Here is a 15368-nt window from a genome sequence, read left to right as displayed (position 1 = left end):
GTAACCTACCATATAAACAAACTGAAAGAAAAAAAACACATGATCATCTCCTTTGATGCAGAAAAAGCATTTGACAAAATACAACACTCATTCACATTTAAAATTTTGGAGACATCAGGGATACAAGGCACATACTTAAGCATAATAAAGGCTATATACAGCAAGCCAATAGCCAACATCAAATTAAATGGAGAGATACTTAAGGAAATTTCTCGAAAATAAGGGACCAGACAAGGCTGCCCACTTTCTCCATATCTCTTCAATATAGTTCCTGAAGTTCTAGCCAGAGCAATAAGACAACAAAAGGAGATCTAATGGATCCAAATGGGAAAGGAGGAAGTCAAATTATCCCTATTTGCAGATGATATGATAGTGTATATAAGTGACCCCCAAAATTCCACCAGAGAACTCCTGCATCTGATAAACACCTTCAGCAAAGTGGCGGGATACAAAATTTCTCAGAAAAGTCAGCAGCCTTCCCGTATACAAATGACAGTCGTGGTGAGAGAGAAATGAGGGAAACTACACCCTTCATGACAGCCACAGAAATATATTTTTTAAATGATGCTTTGATAATACATTTGACACATTTAAAATAAAATTAAGGAAAACAACTATAAATAAAATAAAATAAATAAAGTCAGCATGGAAAAACAATCCGTTCCTGAAGCCCTAGATTATATCCTGCTAGGGGCATCCAAAGAGAAGGAACCAAGCACGTTCGAGGAGAGCGCTGCTGCTGTAGTGGCTGGAGTCAAGGACTGACAGCAAAGCTGCAGAGCCCAGCCATGAGGAGGAAGGCTGAGCCGGAGTCCAAGAGCAGGAAACAGCAAGTTCAAAGTCCAGGTCCCAACAAGGCAAACAGGTGTCTACGCCTGCAGTCATGTAGGCCACATCAACATCCGGGTACAGAGCACAAGCTTCATGGACAGTCAGGGAGGAGTCTGTGGCTTCTTGACCTAAACACCAGGTATCAGGTGGTAGGTTGGCGTGAGGCCATGCCATTTGCAGTGCTAGTATCTGTCATTTTACTGCATCCAAGCAAGGGAGTTAGACCATTTCCTCAGTCATGTGCCTGACAAGTTCTTGGCCCTTTTTTTTTTCTCTGTATGGTTTTAGTATACCAATGTGTCCCTAAAGTCTCAATCTACTCCCCAATAAGTTTATAGAATGTATCCCTTTCTAGTTACAAAAACAAATCACTCATCAATTTGTTCCAGATGGTTGGTACCTGACAGATGGTACAGTGTATGGATCCATAAGTTAAAATCTGCCTTTAAAGTGAATCTGCTGGAGCAAGGCACAGCATGAAACAACACTCTTTCATGCCTATGGAGTGCAGGGGAGCGTATAACCTTGACTCATCATGGTGACTCTCCAGTGCTGCCTGTACTATCTGTTGAAGAGGCTGTCTGTTCCCTAATGGATATTTTTGGTCGGGTCCCATGGGCCCTTCCCTGACCATGACTGACTGTGGACAGAGTCGATCTTATGCCCAACACACGTAGCTGCAGCTACCGTGAGACCACGGCTGCAATGACCGTGCGGTGCCTAGCGAATGACGTCTCACCACCCTTGTCCCTACTAGCACATCCTTCCCGCCCTTTACCAGAACTACGTAAGGACTATTTAGTACTGCTAATGTGCTTGCAAATGCAGATTTGTACATGATCTAAGTGGTAGCATTAAGTATAAAATTATACTAGCCAAAAAAAATGTGATTATTCACACATTCTCTTGCCATAATAACTGAATTTTTACGTCTTCCAGTTATAATTTTTTAAAAAACAAATGAACTAAGTCCTGACGATCTTATATACCCTTCAGGAGTTGTGGAACAAATGTAAGAAGGGCTGTGTGTCCGTGTCCCTTTGGCCTCCAATGCTGTGGGTCAGCCTGCACCCGTTGCATTTCCCTTCCTGAGGACACTGTCCTCACTACTACATAATTTTTTTGGGATTTTTGCCAGGTTCATTACACAGAAAATTCACCAGTGGATCTTAGAATTGAGTCACCAAGGTCCCTTGTGGCTATTTCACTTCAGCTTTGGCAAGTAAAACGATTAATTACCCTGTTAGCACGCAAACCTTCTCACCAGGAGGCAAGAACCAAACTGAGACTCAAACGACCTTCCTTTTCGAAACCAGACAAGGCCCTTAATGTATTGAAAAAGAATGAACGGTTGAAGTCCCTAAAGCATGTCTGGTGCACCAAGGCTGGGCTGGGAATCTCAACACACACAGCACTGAAATGTCCTAAGGTGCACAGAGGAGAGTAAGAACGAGCCGGAAATTCACACACAAGCCTTCACCAGCAAGATCTACCCCAAGTCCCATTCAAGAAGTATGTTGCTAATATCCAGACTAGGACTGGCTCTCCAAATAGTGAGTACAACTTCCTAGTTGCACTTGCTTTTTTTAATGAAAGATTAGGGGGGAAATATCTCAGAGAAGCATGCTTGACATACACTTCTCAGTATCATTCATGTATGTACCACTATGAAGTACTGTCAAAGAGGCTTAAGTGGGAGTTGTCGCTTTTGTATAAATCATAAACTCAATAAACACCTGAGTCAGCCAGCGTAGTGCACGGTGAACGTTGTCCAGACCGTCAGCTCAGTAATCTGACATGAGCCCACTCTCGTGTCAAAGTGAAAAATAGAGTCGCATGAAAACCAGCTCTAAATAGGACTGGTTACCTAAAAGGTGATCTACTGAATGGCCAATAAAGTTAACTTTTCTTTTTAATCTTCCAAATACAAAGAGTAAAACAGCATGGCTCAGTTCCAATAATTCTATTCAAACTTTGTCTCTTAGTATTTCATGAAAGAGAGAATTCTCCCAGTTTGGAAGCAAACAGTAATTTCAGAACAAGGGATTTCATCCCAAGCAGCCAGAACTCAGTCTACAGATGCAGCTAAGCGCTAAAGAACTCGAGTAAAGTCCTGGCAAGAGGCTGGGTGGGCTGCAGAGACAACCTTCCGGATCCTCCAGATTTTCTCTACTTTTCCCTACAGTCCCTGGGAATGCCGTGGAACACCAGAATCCTTGGCACTTCCTTCTTCTGTGATGACGGCTGTAGATGGGCTTTTGTTGGATGTTAGAGACCTTGGGTAGCTGACCTTGCTCCCAATTCTAAAGGAAGGAAACTTGAAAGTTCTTTTTTTGTTCTTGGTTTTGTTTTTGTTTTAGTCTGGTTGGTTGGTTGATTTTGATTTGGGTGTTTGCTTTGGTTTTGAGACAGGATCTTTCTATACAGCCTTGGCTGTCCTGAAACTCACTACATACACCTGGCCTCAAACTCAGAGATTTTTGTTTTTGTTTTTGTCTGGTTGGTCGATTTTGATTTGGGTGCTTGCTTTGGTTTTGAGACATGTTCTTTCTATATAGCCTTGGCTGTCCTGAAACTCACTACGTACACCAAGCTGGCCTCAAACTCAGAGATTTATCAGCCTTTGCCTCCCAAGTGGTGGGATTAAAAGCATGAATCACCATGCCCAGCTGGTTAAAAAAAAAAGTAAGCAAAGAAAACTGTTGACATTACAGTTTACCTGAGGTCTACGGTGAATGTTATTCCTACTCACTTATATAAGCAAATCTCAGACCTTATACATGCTGGCTCAGGATTTAAAATATTTCAGATTACAATGTAATTAACTTGTTCCTGAGAGAATGAGCATGAAGTCCTTAAACATGAAAGTGTCACTGGAAGAATGATTGAAAAATCGTAAGTGGCAACAGGAGGAAAAGGTGGTACTATTGAGTCATTTGCTTAGGGCATTGTGATTATCTGAGCCGCTGTCAAACAGACATCAAAAGTATTCATGAGACATTTTAAATTAAATAGCATATGACAAGTTAGATATTCAATTGTAACATTTCAGTGGATAATACTTATATTTTTATAGTATTTACAATCTCTAGTTATATTTTCAGAAAGAAAATGTAGTTTCAGAAAAAAAATTAGCTGTTTTGTTATTTTATTTTACATTATTTTTCTATATTAACCCAAAATTTTCAACTTCAAAAATTTATTAACATGATCAAGTAAATGAGAAGTAGCCTTTGCAGTTGCTTTAAAATACATAAAAGCAAAATAGTTGAGTGTAGTTTAAGTTTTTGTTCTAGCAAGAAGCCTGTAAGAGAAGACACTGAAGCTTGCTCTTCCCCCTGAGTAGACTGTGTGACAGATAAATGTCAGATTTAAAACACTTTTTGATATACAGAAAACCCATTGCGTGTGTGTGCGTGCGTGTGTGTGTGTGTGTGTGTGTGTGTGTGTGTGTGTGTGTGTGTGTCAGTTGGCAGTATCAGGTGACACTCTTTCCATCTACCCTTTTTTTTTTAGACAAAGTCTCTCACTAGTCTAGAACTTGTCCACTAAGCCAGGCCATCTGGCCAGGAAGTCCCAGTGACCTGCCTGCCTCTACCTCCCAGCAATGGGATTACAAGCATGCACCACAATGCCAGGGTTTTGTTATTTTGTTTGTTTTGTGTTGTGTTTGTTTGTTGCAGTAGGGTTTCTGTGTAGTCCTGGCCATGCTAGAACTTACTCTGTAGATCAGGCTGGCATCAAACTCAGAGATCCACCTGCTTCTACCTCCTGAGTGCTGGGATTAAATGCGTGGGCCACCACTGCTCAGCTAGAATTTATTACCAAAGGTTCTTAGGATTGAACACAAGCTCTCATGCTTGCAACTACGCTATATCCCCAGCCCCATTAACTTTTGAGCCCATGTTATAGAAGATCTTCTGGTTCTCAATTATAGATTTTTAAAAGTCACATTGGTGCCATAGATCAGAGAATTATAAACATTACATTTTCTTACCAAAGAGAATATTCCTAATATTACGCTTCTGAAAATTAAATGATAAAATACAGGAGAACAATGAAAGAAAAAACAACCATATGTATCCTAACAGAAAAAAATCTACTGAGGAGACTCTTACTCTATAGTGACAATAGAAACCCTATAAATTCCTAGGATGCCTATGAATAGCATCTGGTAATGTCTGGTAATGTCTGGTAATATCAATCACAAGGCCACCTCTCAACTGCACCTTTATTTTCAACTTTATATCATTATTAGCTTTTTACAGTTACATAGTGAACAGAAACTGCCATTAACTTTGAAAGGCATGTGAGTACCACCATTGGATACTTTACAATTATTCATAGCAATTATTTAAAGAGGTCGCCAAAAGGTCATATAATTCACAGCCATACGATAGCCTTGCTGTTTTTACTCTCAAACTAGAAGAATTTAGGTAGTATCATATTATTCAAGATCCCTTAGGTATACTCGATGAAAAAATCTCAAAACAATAGAACTTTAAAAAAAAAAATCTGTCATACCTTTGAGTCACTTATGTGCTGCCAAACTTGAAGCTAACTGTACAGAAAAGAAAATGGTTTTCTCATAGGATGATATCATTTACAACTGCTGTAAAGTAATTATATTCCTAGACTCTAATGTTCCAAAATTGTGCAGGGCTGAGTTTAGCACCTTGATGAAGCTGACAAGAGTGGAACGCAAAGAAGGTGGGTGGATTCCTGAGGAGGTTGTCACTGTGTCTTAAATCGACCCATTGAGATTATTCCCCATGTGACTCTACTGTCTTTCATACTTGCAGTTCCCACGAAAACCAGACCCTGGTTAAAGAAGACAGTGGCATAAATGTGAGAATTTTTATTATAATTGGAGTTGACTTTGTACTTATCTTAGCAATAAGGGACTTTTAATTACTTGCATTTATTTTATGTTGGGAGGCACAAATGTATCACAGTATGCATGTGGGTGTCCAAGAACAACTTGTAGTCATCAGTTCTCTCCTTGTATCATGTGATCTTGGGACTCAAGTCATCAGGCTCATTTAGCAGTTATTAAAAAAAAAAAAGAGTAAAACACTGCAATGGAGCAACTGACCCAAATCCAGTATTGCAAGGTTCACCTAATAATTTATGATATGTATGTGATGTTTGTGCACATATAAGCATGTGTGAGTGTGAGTGCTCACGCCTGTGTATGCACATGTGTGTTCAGGCCAGTGGGTGGCCTTAACCTTCTCCCACCACCCTCCACCTTATTGTTTGAAACAGACCCTAGAAACCTACTGTTCACTGACTCACCTATGCTGTCTGGCCAGTGAGCTTCATGGGTCTCCTGCCTCCACCTCCCCATCTCTGGGATTACAGGTGTGGGCCACCATACCCAGCTTTTTTTATATGGTTCAAAATGATTTCTGCAAATACGCAATGCTTTGGCTCAAAACTAAAGAGATATTGTCACCCTTGCATTAGATTCAATTACTTTTAAAGAAAGATGTAGCAGAAAGGGGAGGTGGTTGGAGGAGGCAGTGCTTCTGACATGTGCATCCCTTAAAACAACTACTTAACACCCAGCATAGCACCTGGGTTCAATGCCTCACTTTATAAGAGGGAACACATGAGAAGAAGAGAAGAAAACAGTCTACGACATGAAATGTGTCTGCATTAAGTATGGGGCGTCTGTGGTTGTGTACAATCTGAATTTCAGATACATAGATGTACATAGAAGGATTTTTGCACATAAATTCTACCTGAGAGAACTAAGCTGTAACCCAGGGATAGAATGCTCGTCTCGCATGCATAGGGCCCTGGGTTGATTCCCAACACTACAAAAAAAGAAATTCACAAGTTAAATTCCATTTAAAATCGTGAGACTTGCTGATACAGCTACCACAAAATCACCAAAAAAAAGTATACACAAAATAACCAAGTAAATTTTATACAGGGTAGGATTGAAATTATAACTGGTGGCAGACTTTGGAGAACCTCCATAGGAAGTCTAAGCCATTTGTTATATAGCTGTGTTTTGTTAAGGACAAAGATGCAAGCAAGCTAGGAAGCTTTTAGTGACCATTAACTTCAACTTCAAAACAGAAAAGGTTCACAAAAGTAAGTTAAGCCTCAATGCTGACTGTATCATCAATAAATATCAATTCAAAAATAAACAAAAAATTTAAAAATACACTTGAATAATGAAACAGAGAGGTAGATAATCATAAGTCATTATGTTGTAACTGGTAAATTAATCTGTTAGACATATCACTTCAAAAATTACAAAACATGGAAACTTACAAGCTTAGAAGAATATGAAAATGTTAATTACCAAGACAAGGAAAGACATTATATGTGAACCAGCTGTTTAAGTTTACTTCTCATGGTTAACAGCTGTGGAACTGTAGCCTTCATAAATTCTGATAGAATAACCTACTTTTTTTTTTTTCATGAGACCGGATTAAAATCAGGAGCCAGCTATGAGGAACCGTACAGTAACAACATTCATTCTCCTGGGACTAACGGAGGATCCACAAATACAAAGTCTGCTTTTGATCGTTCTGCTTTTTACCTACTTGTTGAATATAACTGGCAACTTGGCAATTATCTTACTTACACTAATAGATCCTCGCCTTAAAACCCCAATGTACTTTTTCCTACAAAACTTTGCTTTCTTAGAAATCTTGTTTACATCAGCTTGTATTCCTAGATACTTGTATAACCTAGCAACAGGTGACAAGACGATTACATATGGTGCCTGTGCCAGTCAGGCATTTTTCGCTGACCTTTTTGGAGTAACTGAATTTTTCCTGCTAGCCACTATGTCCTATGACCGCTATGTGGCCATCTGCAGACCCCTGCACTACACCACCGTCATGAGCACTGCCTGCAGGAGGCTCCTTCTTTGCTGTTGGATGGTTGGGTTCTTCATCATTGTGCCACCCTTTAGTCTGAGCCAAAATCTGCAATTCTGTGATTCCAACATCATTGACAGCTTTCTGTGTGACGTGTCTCCCTTCCTGAAGATCTCTTGCTCGGACACATGGGTCATCGAGCAGATGGTAATAGGCTGTGCCGTGCTGACCTTCATCACGACCCTTTTTTGTGTGGTTCTTTCCTACGTGTACATCATCAGGACCATTCTGAGATTCCCTTCTGCCCAGCAAAGGAAAAAGGCCTTTTCCACTTGTTCATCCCACATGATCGTGGTTTCCATCACCTACGGCAGCTGCATCTTCATCTATGTCAAACCTTCAGCAAAGGACTCAGTGGCTATCAACAAGGGTGTGATACTACTAACTACCTCCATTGCTCCCATGCTGAACCCATTCATTTACACTTTGAGGAACAAGCAAGTCAAACAGGCCTTCAATGATTCAATCAAAAAATTTGCCTTAGAATGTCGAAACTAATTATTCAAGTTTTCATAAGATACTGGTAGCCTAAACTCCCTCTAGCCATGTACACTATATTGTACAACCAATACATACTACTAATAAAAAGTGGACACCACATGAAATTTTTATTTTTTTTTCTTGATATATTTTTTTTATTAATTTATTCTTGTTACATCTCAATGTTTATCCCATCCCTTGTATCCTCCCATTCCTCCCCCCCCCCCATTTTCCCATTATTCCCCTCCCCTATGACTGTTCCTGAGGGGGATCACCTCCCCCTATATATTCTCATAGGGTATCAAGTCTCTTCTTGGCTACTTGCTGTCCTTCCTCTGAGTGCCACCAGGTCTCCCCCTCCAGGGGACATGGTCAAATGTAAGGCACCATAGTACATGAGAAAGTCATATCACACTCTCCACTCAACTGTGGAGAATATTCTGACCATTGGCTAGATCTGGGAAGGGGTTTAAAGTTTACCTCCTGTATTGTCCTTGGCTGGTGCCTTAGTTTGAGCAGGACCCCTGGGCCCAAATCTGCCTATCATATTGTTCTACTTGTAGGTTTCTAGGACCCTCTGGATCCTTTTATTTTGCTATTCTCCCATGCGTCTCTCATTTAGAGTCCCAATAGGATGCCTTCCCCTCTAAGAATCAAATGGTATATACTCACTTATATCTGCATACTAGCCCAAGGGGCATGTCCCACGAAAGCCTTCACTTACCAGGAAACTGGGACAGAGGGGAACACATGAAATTTTTAACTCATAAGAAAAAGTGGTAATAACTTTATTGTTATATATGTAACTATCCACAACTAATTCCTTGACTTATTATATGTAAATTCATTAGTTCATCCATGTTAAATAGTCAACATTTAAAAAAATAACCCTCATATAACAAGAATTCATAGAATAAATGTATAACCAAAATGTCAAATTAACAGCTACATGACAAAGTTTAAGTGAAAAGCAACAAAACAAGCTGTTTGTACAAATTAAGATATATATTATTACTCAAAAAAACTGCTAAAAATAATCCCAAAAATACACAGAAGCATCAGCATCTATTATACATCAAATAATAAAAAAAACTTATAGTCAAACCAGTGATATTTAAATATATACATGTTGTAAGTACAAATAAAGTGGCTTTTAACCAAGATTATCAGATTATTGAACAGAAATTGTACTGGTGTCCAATAAAATGAAGGTGCACAGCTGAAGCAAATGAAAAATATAATCAAGGATTTAAAAACCAAATGCAACTGGGTGTGGTGGTGCATCCTTTTAATCCCAGCACTTGGGAAACAGAGTCAGGCATATCTCTATGAGTTTGAAGCTATCCTGGTCTATAGAGCAAGTCCAGGGCAGCCAGGCTACACAGAGAAACCCTGCTTCAAAACAAAACAAAACAAAATTTAACTAAAAAGATAAAAACACTGAAAATAACATGAGATAAAATGAAAATGGGTTGAAATACTCAATATCCCAGTTAGAGAATTCAGGAAAAAACTTTATAAGTAGAATGAATAAAGTAGAAGACAGACTTGAAGAAAAAAACAGAGGATCTATACCAAATAAGCAAAGGATATGTTTTATTTTTAAACACGCAAGAAATTGAGGCACCATCTTTGAAATATAATTAATAACATTAATTATTCATTAATTAAATTCTAATAATTAATTAATTCAAATCTTTGGAATTTAATCATAGATGAAGACAAAGAATCTCAGGATGGTAGCATAGACCAGATCTTTAAAAATATCATAGGGCCGGGCATGGTGGCATATGCCTTTAATCCCAGCACTTGGGAGACAGAGGCAGGTGGATCACTATGAGTTCAAGGCCAGCCTGGTCTACAAAGTGAGTCCGTGATGGCCAAGGCTACACAGAGAGACCCTGTCTCCAAAAAAACAATAAATAAATAAATAAATAAAAAGATCATAGAAGAAAGCTTCCTCAGACTAAAGAAAGATACACCCATACAGTTTTTGCTAAAAAAAAAAAAAAAAAACCCACACAGAGCATCAACCAGACAAAAGCAGGAAAGAAACTCCATTAGAAAACATCATAGAAAAAACACTAAGTTCACAGAACAAATATAGATATTGACAGCTACAAGAGGAAAAAGCACAAGTCACATAAAACGAAAACCCCATCAGAATAGCAGCTGATTTATCAATGGAAACTCTGAAAGTCAAATGAACCTGGAGTAAAGCACTCCAAATTCTAAACAAAATGGCTACCAGCCTAGACTACTGCACCCAGAAAAATTATTTGCCATAGTCTAAAAAAAGAAAAGACTTTCCATGCTACAAACAGGCCTGTAAAAATTCACATTTCAAAAAATAATTCTGAACACAATATTGAAAGCAATATTTTGGACTGAAGAGAAAACTAAACGGCAGCCAACAGAGTGTAGGAAAAAAACGAAGCTGGTCCAGAAGGCTGAAGATGATGCTACAATGTTATAGAGAGTTTTGGGTGACTCTTCAGGCAACAAATTGTCTCTGTCGTTTTTTTCATTTTGGAAGCTGCTAACCTGCACTTCCTGTTTGCTCAGGTAATTAAGTTCTATTCCTTCTCAAGTCCCTGATGGGGTTGAGGGCCAGATATTTCACTCTTATAATTAAACTTAGTTGTTTAGGGGTTAAGATGTTTTTAGGTGTAGATAGATGTTTTAAGTTGATAGAGATGAGATATGATAGATATTTACTCATATTCATAATTTTAGACTCACCAAGATAAGAAAAGGGATGATCTTAAATCCAGTCTTATAAAGATGATAAAGGCCTGTAAAGAGAAAATAAATAAAACCCTTAAAGAAACATAAGTTAACACAATTAAACAGGTTAAGGAAATGAATAAAACTGTTCAATACATTTAAAACTGAAGTAGAGGTAATAAAGAAAAAACAAACTAAGGGAATCCTGGAGATGGAAAACCTAGGAAAGAGAACAAGAAAAACAGATGTAAACATCACCAACAGAGTTCAAGGGATGGAAGAAAGAATCTCAGGCATAGAAGATACAATAGAAGAAACTGATACATTGGTCAAAGAAAATGCTAAATCTAAAAAATTTCTGACACAAAATATCCAGGAAACATGGGACACTATGAAAAGACAAAACCTAAAAATAATAGGAATAGAAGAAGATAAAAAGTCCCAGCTCCAAAGACCAGAAAATATCTTCAACAAAGGTATAGAAGAAATTTTCCCTAACCTAAAGAAATAGATGCCTATACACCTGCAGGAAGCACACAGAACACCAATTAGATTAGACCAGAAAAGAAAATCCTCCCATCGCATAACAAGACACTAAACCTACAGAACAAAGAAAGAATATTAAAAGCTGCAAGGGGAAAAGGTTAAGTAACTTACCAAAGCAGACCTATCAGAATTCACCTGACTTCTCAAAAGAGACTCTAGAAGCCAAAAGAGCCTGGGCAGATATCTCACAGCCTCTAAGAAGCTATAGATGGCAGCCCCAACTCCTATACCCAGCAAAACTCTCAATCAACACAGATGGAGAAAGTAAGATATTCCAAGACAAAACCAAGTTTAAACAATATCTATCCACAAAACCAGAAACTACTAGAAAACTCCAACCCAAGGAGGTAAACTACATCTAAGAAAATATAGAAGATAAATAATTCCACACCAGCAAAAACAAAAGAATGGACACACACACCACCACCACCACCACCACCATCAAAATAACAGGAATTGAAAATTTTGGTCTTGCATTCCCCGCCCCCTCTGTGTGTGTGTGTGTGTGTGTGTGTGTGTGTGTGTGTGTGTGTGTGTGTCTTTCTGTCTGTTTGTCTGTCCATCTGTCTATGCGTTTCTCCTGATCTGTCTCTCACTCTCTCTCTCTGCCCTTATGGCTCACTCAGGCTTTAACTCCTTCCCTTTCCTTACTCCAAATAAACTTCCTTGTACCAGAAAAAAAATCATTGGTCATTAATATCTCTCAGTTCTCCAATAAAAAGACAAAGGCTAACAGAATGGATGTGAAACTAGGATCCATCATTCTGCTGAATAAAGAAACATACCTTATCAACAAAGATAAACGTTACCTCAGAGTAAAGAACTAGAAAAAGGTTTTCCAAGAAAACAGACCTAAGGAAGCAAGCTGGAGTAGCCATTCTAATATCTAATAAAATAGATTTTCAACCAAAAGTAATCAAAAGAGATGGGGAAAAACACTTCATACTTATAAAGGGGAAAATCCACCAAGATGGTATCTCATTTCTGAACATATATACCCTAAATACAATGGCACCCACATTTGTAAAAGAAACATTAATAAAGCTTAAATCACACATTGAACCTCCCACATTAAGAATAGGAGACTTCAACACCCCACTCTTACTGATGGACAGGTCATCAAGACAGAAACTAAACAGAGAAATAATACCCCTAACAGATGTTATGAATCAAATGGACCAAACAGATATCTATAGAATATTCTATCCAAACATAAAAGAATATACTTTCTCAGCACCTCACAGAACCTGCTCCAAAATTGACCACATAGTTAGTCACTAAGCAAGCCTTAACAGATACAAGAAAATTGAAATAACACTTTGTATTTTATCGGGCCACCATTGATTAAAACTGGATTTCAACACAACAGAAAACCTACAAACTCATTGGAACTAAACAACTCTCTACTCAATGACCACTGTGTCAGGGATAAAATAAATAAAGAAATTAAGACTTCCTAGAATTTAATGAAAATGAAGGCACAACATACCCAAACTTACGGGACACGATGAAAACTGTGCTAAAAGGAAAGTTCATAGCAATAAGCACCCAAACAAGCAATTTAACAGCACACCTGAAAGCTCTAGGACAAAAAGAAGCAAACAGATCAAAGAGGAGTAGACAACAGGAAATAATCAAACTCAGGACTGAAATCAATAAATTAGAAACAGAACAATACAAAGATTCAACAAACCAAGAGCTGGGCCTTTGAGAAAATCAATAAGGGTTTGTCAGTCCTTAACCATGCTAACCAAAAGGCAGAGAGACAGTATCCAAATTAAGAAAATCAGAAATTAAAAGGGAGACATAACAACAGACACTGATGCAATCCAAAGAATCATTAGGTCTTAGTTTAAAAACTTATACTCCACAAAATTGGAAAATCTAAACAAAATGGATGGTTTTCTTGATAGATACCACTTACCAAAGTTAAATCAAGATCAGTAAGCAAGTTAAATTGTCCTATAATCCCTAAAAACTAGAAGCAGTCTTTAAAAATCTCCCAAGCAACAAAAGCCAAGGGTCAAACCTCAGCTGGAGCCCGGAGCCCCGAAGCCTTCCCTCAAGTGGTTCTCTCTAGGAGCATCTTGAAGTGGAGTGATGAACAGCCAAAACTATCCCAAGTCTCCAAAGACCACGCCTCCTGGTTTTGGCTCACATTTATATCTCCTCTCAGCATCTGTTCAAGGATGTTTTTCACCTGGTAACAACCAATCTCCCCTGCACTGTGGTTCAACTTCTAAGGGGAATAAACATCACCTGCTCTCTCACAAGTCTCTTTCTCATCACCCACTTGTGATCTAAACAAAAAAACATGTTTCTCTCTCCCTCATCACTCCACTTCCAATCACTCTTTCTGCTTCAGGTTTGTAATTAAAGATGTGATCGCCTCTGCTTCCTGCTCCAGACTCTCCTTCTGGAACCATAAGTCACTTTTCATCATGGTGTTTTAACACTTACCAAAATATTACTAATACACTATTAATTACAATAACTATCAAAATCACCATATCACTTTTCATAGAGATGCAAAAAAATAAAAATAAATCTAATCCTTAAATGGAACCAGAATGTTTACCCTAAGCAATCTCAAAAATAAAATCTGAACCTATCTTCATAATCTCAAGTTATAGTACCAAGATACAGCAATCAAAACTAGATGGAACAGGCATTTAAAAAAGTAAACACATAGACAAGTACAAAAAAAAAAATGAAGGCTCAAGAGACAAAAGCAAAAAAATAAAAAATAAAAATAAATAAATAAATAAATAAATAAATAAATAAATAAATAAAAATAAAAAATAAATAAAAAAAGAGACAAAAGCATATGTAAATATACAGTAAATCAGTATTTGGTCAGAGTACCAAAAAATGGACAGTGGTGAAAGAATTGTCTCTCTAATAAATGTTTCTTTCAAAACTGCATATGCAAGCAAATAAAATTAGACCCTTCATTCTGGTTTGCTTTTTATTGATCTGACAGAGACCATGATCAAAAGCACTTGTAGGGGGAAGAGTGTATTCAGTTTGCATATCCCAATCATTCCATCACTGAGTCAAGCCAAAGCAGGAACTCAAGGCAAGACAGGTACCGGGAAACAGGAAGTGAAGCAGAAACCATGGAGAAATGCTGCTCCCCATGGCTGGCTCAGCTAGTGTTCTTATACAACCCAGGACCATTTGCCCAAGCGGTACCACCGCAATGGGATGGCCCTGCCTCATCAATCATTAATCAAGGAAATGTCCCAAAGACCTGCTACCAGGAGGCAGTTCATCAATTGAGATTCCCTCTTCTCAGACACATCTAGGTTTGTGTCAAGTTGACAAAAACTAACCAGCAAGGGCTTCAAAATGGCTTAAGGGTTAACATCGCTGTATGTTCCTCCAGAAGACCCAGGTGTGATTTTTCAGAACCCACATGATGGCTCATACCATCTGTAACTCCAATCCCAGGGGATCAGACACCCTTTTATGGCCTTCAAGAACACTAGGTATGCTCATGGTAGCTAGGCATACATGTGGACAAACACTTATGCACATTTAAGAATAAAACAAATTTAAAACACTAACTAGCACACCCTATCTTTCATGACCATGAGAATTAAGTTGAGATGGATTAGAGATTTAAATGCTGAGATATGATAACATAAAACTACTAGAAGAAAACAGGCAAATCTTTTACTGTTTGTCGTTGTTTTAGATCTAAAAATAAAAGCAAATAGACAAGTAGGTTTGTATTGAACTAAGCTTCATTCACTAAAGCAAACAACCAACACACTGAAAGGCAACCTAAGGAATGGGTTTACAAACTAGAGCTAGTGATCCTGGTATTTGGGAAGCAGACTGAGAAATCATGAGTTCAAGGCCAACCTTGATTATATA

General features: G+C 38.2%; 1 protein-coding gene and 1 long non-coding RNA gene across 2 annotated transcripts in view; one reads left to right on the top strand and one right to left on the bottom strand.

The window, feature by feature from the left end:
* The window catches only part of LOC127210450 (uncharacterized), a 138069-nt gene that overhangs the window by 102457 nt on the left and 20244 nt on the right, over window positions 1–15368 (bottom strand). The window lies entirely within an intron of this gene.
* Window positions 7299–8231, top strand: LOC127210446 (olfactory receptor 6C2-like). Its single transcript, XM_051170124.1, has one exon. It carries the CDS (start codon window positions 7299–7301, stop codon window positions 8229–8231), a length of 933 nt encoding a protein of 310 aa, XP_051026081.1.

The sequence above is a fragment of the Acomys russatus genome, chromosome 28 (assembly GCF_903995435.1).
Source record: "Acomys russatus chromosome 28, mAcoRus1.1, whole genome shotgun sequence".
NCBI classification, from domain to species: domain Eukaryota; kingdom Metazoa; phylum Chordata; class Mammalia; order Rodentia; family Muridae; genus Acomys; species Acomys russatus.
The sequence above is the reverse complement of the archived record's forward strand: the minus strand, read 5'-3'. Positions and strand labels throughout refer to the sequence as shown.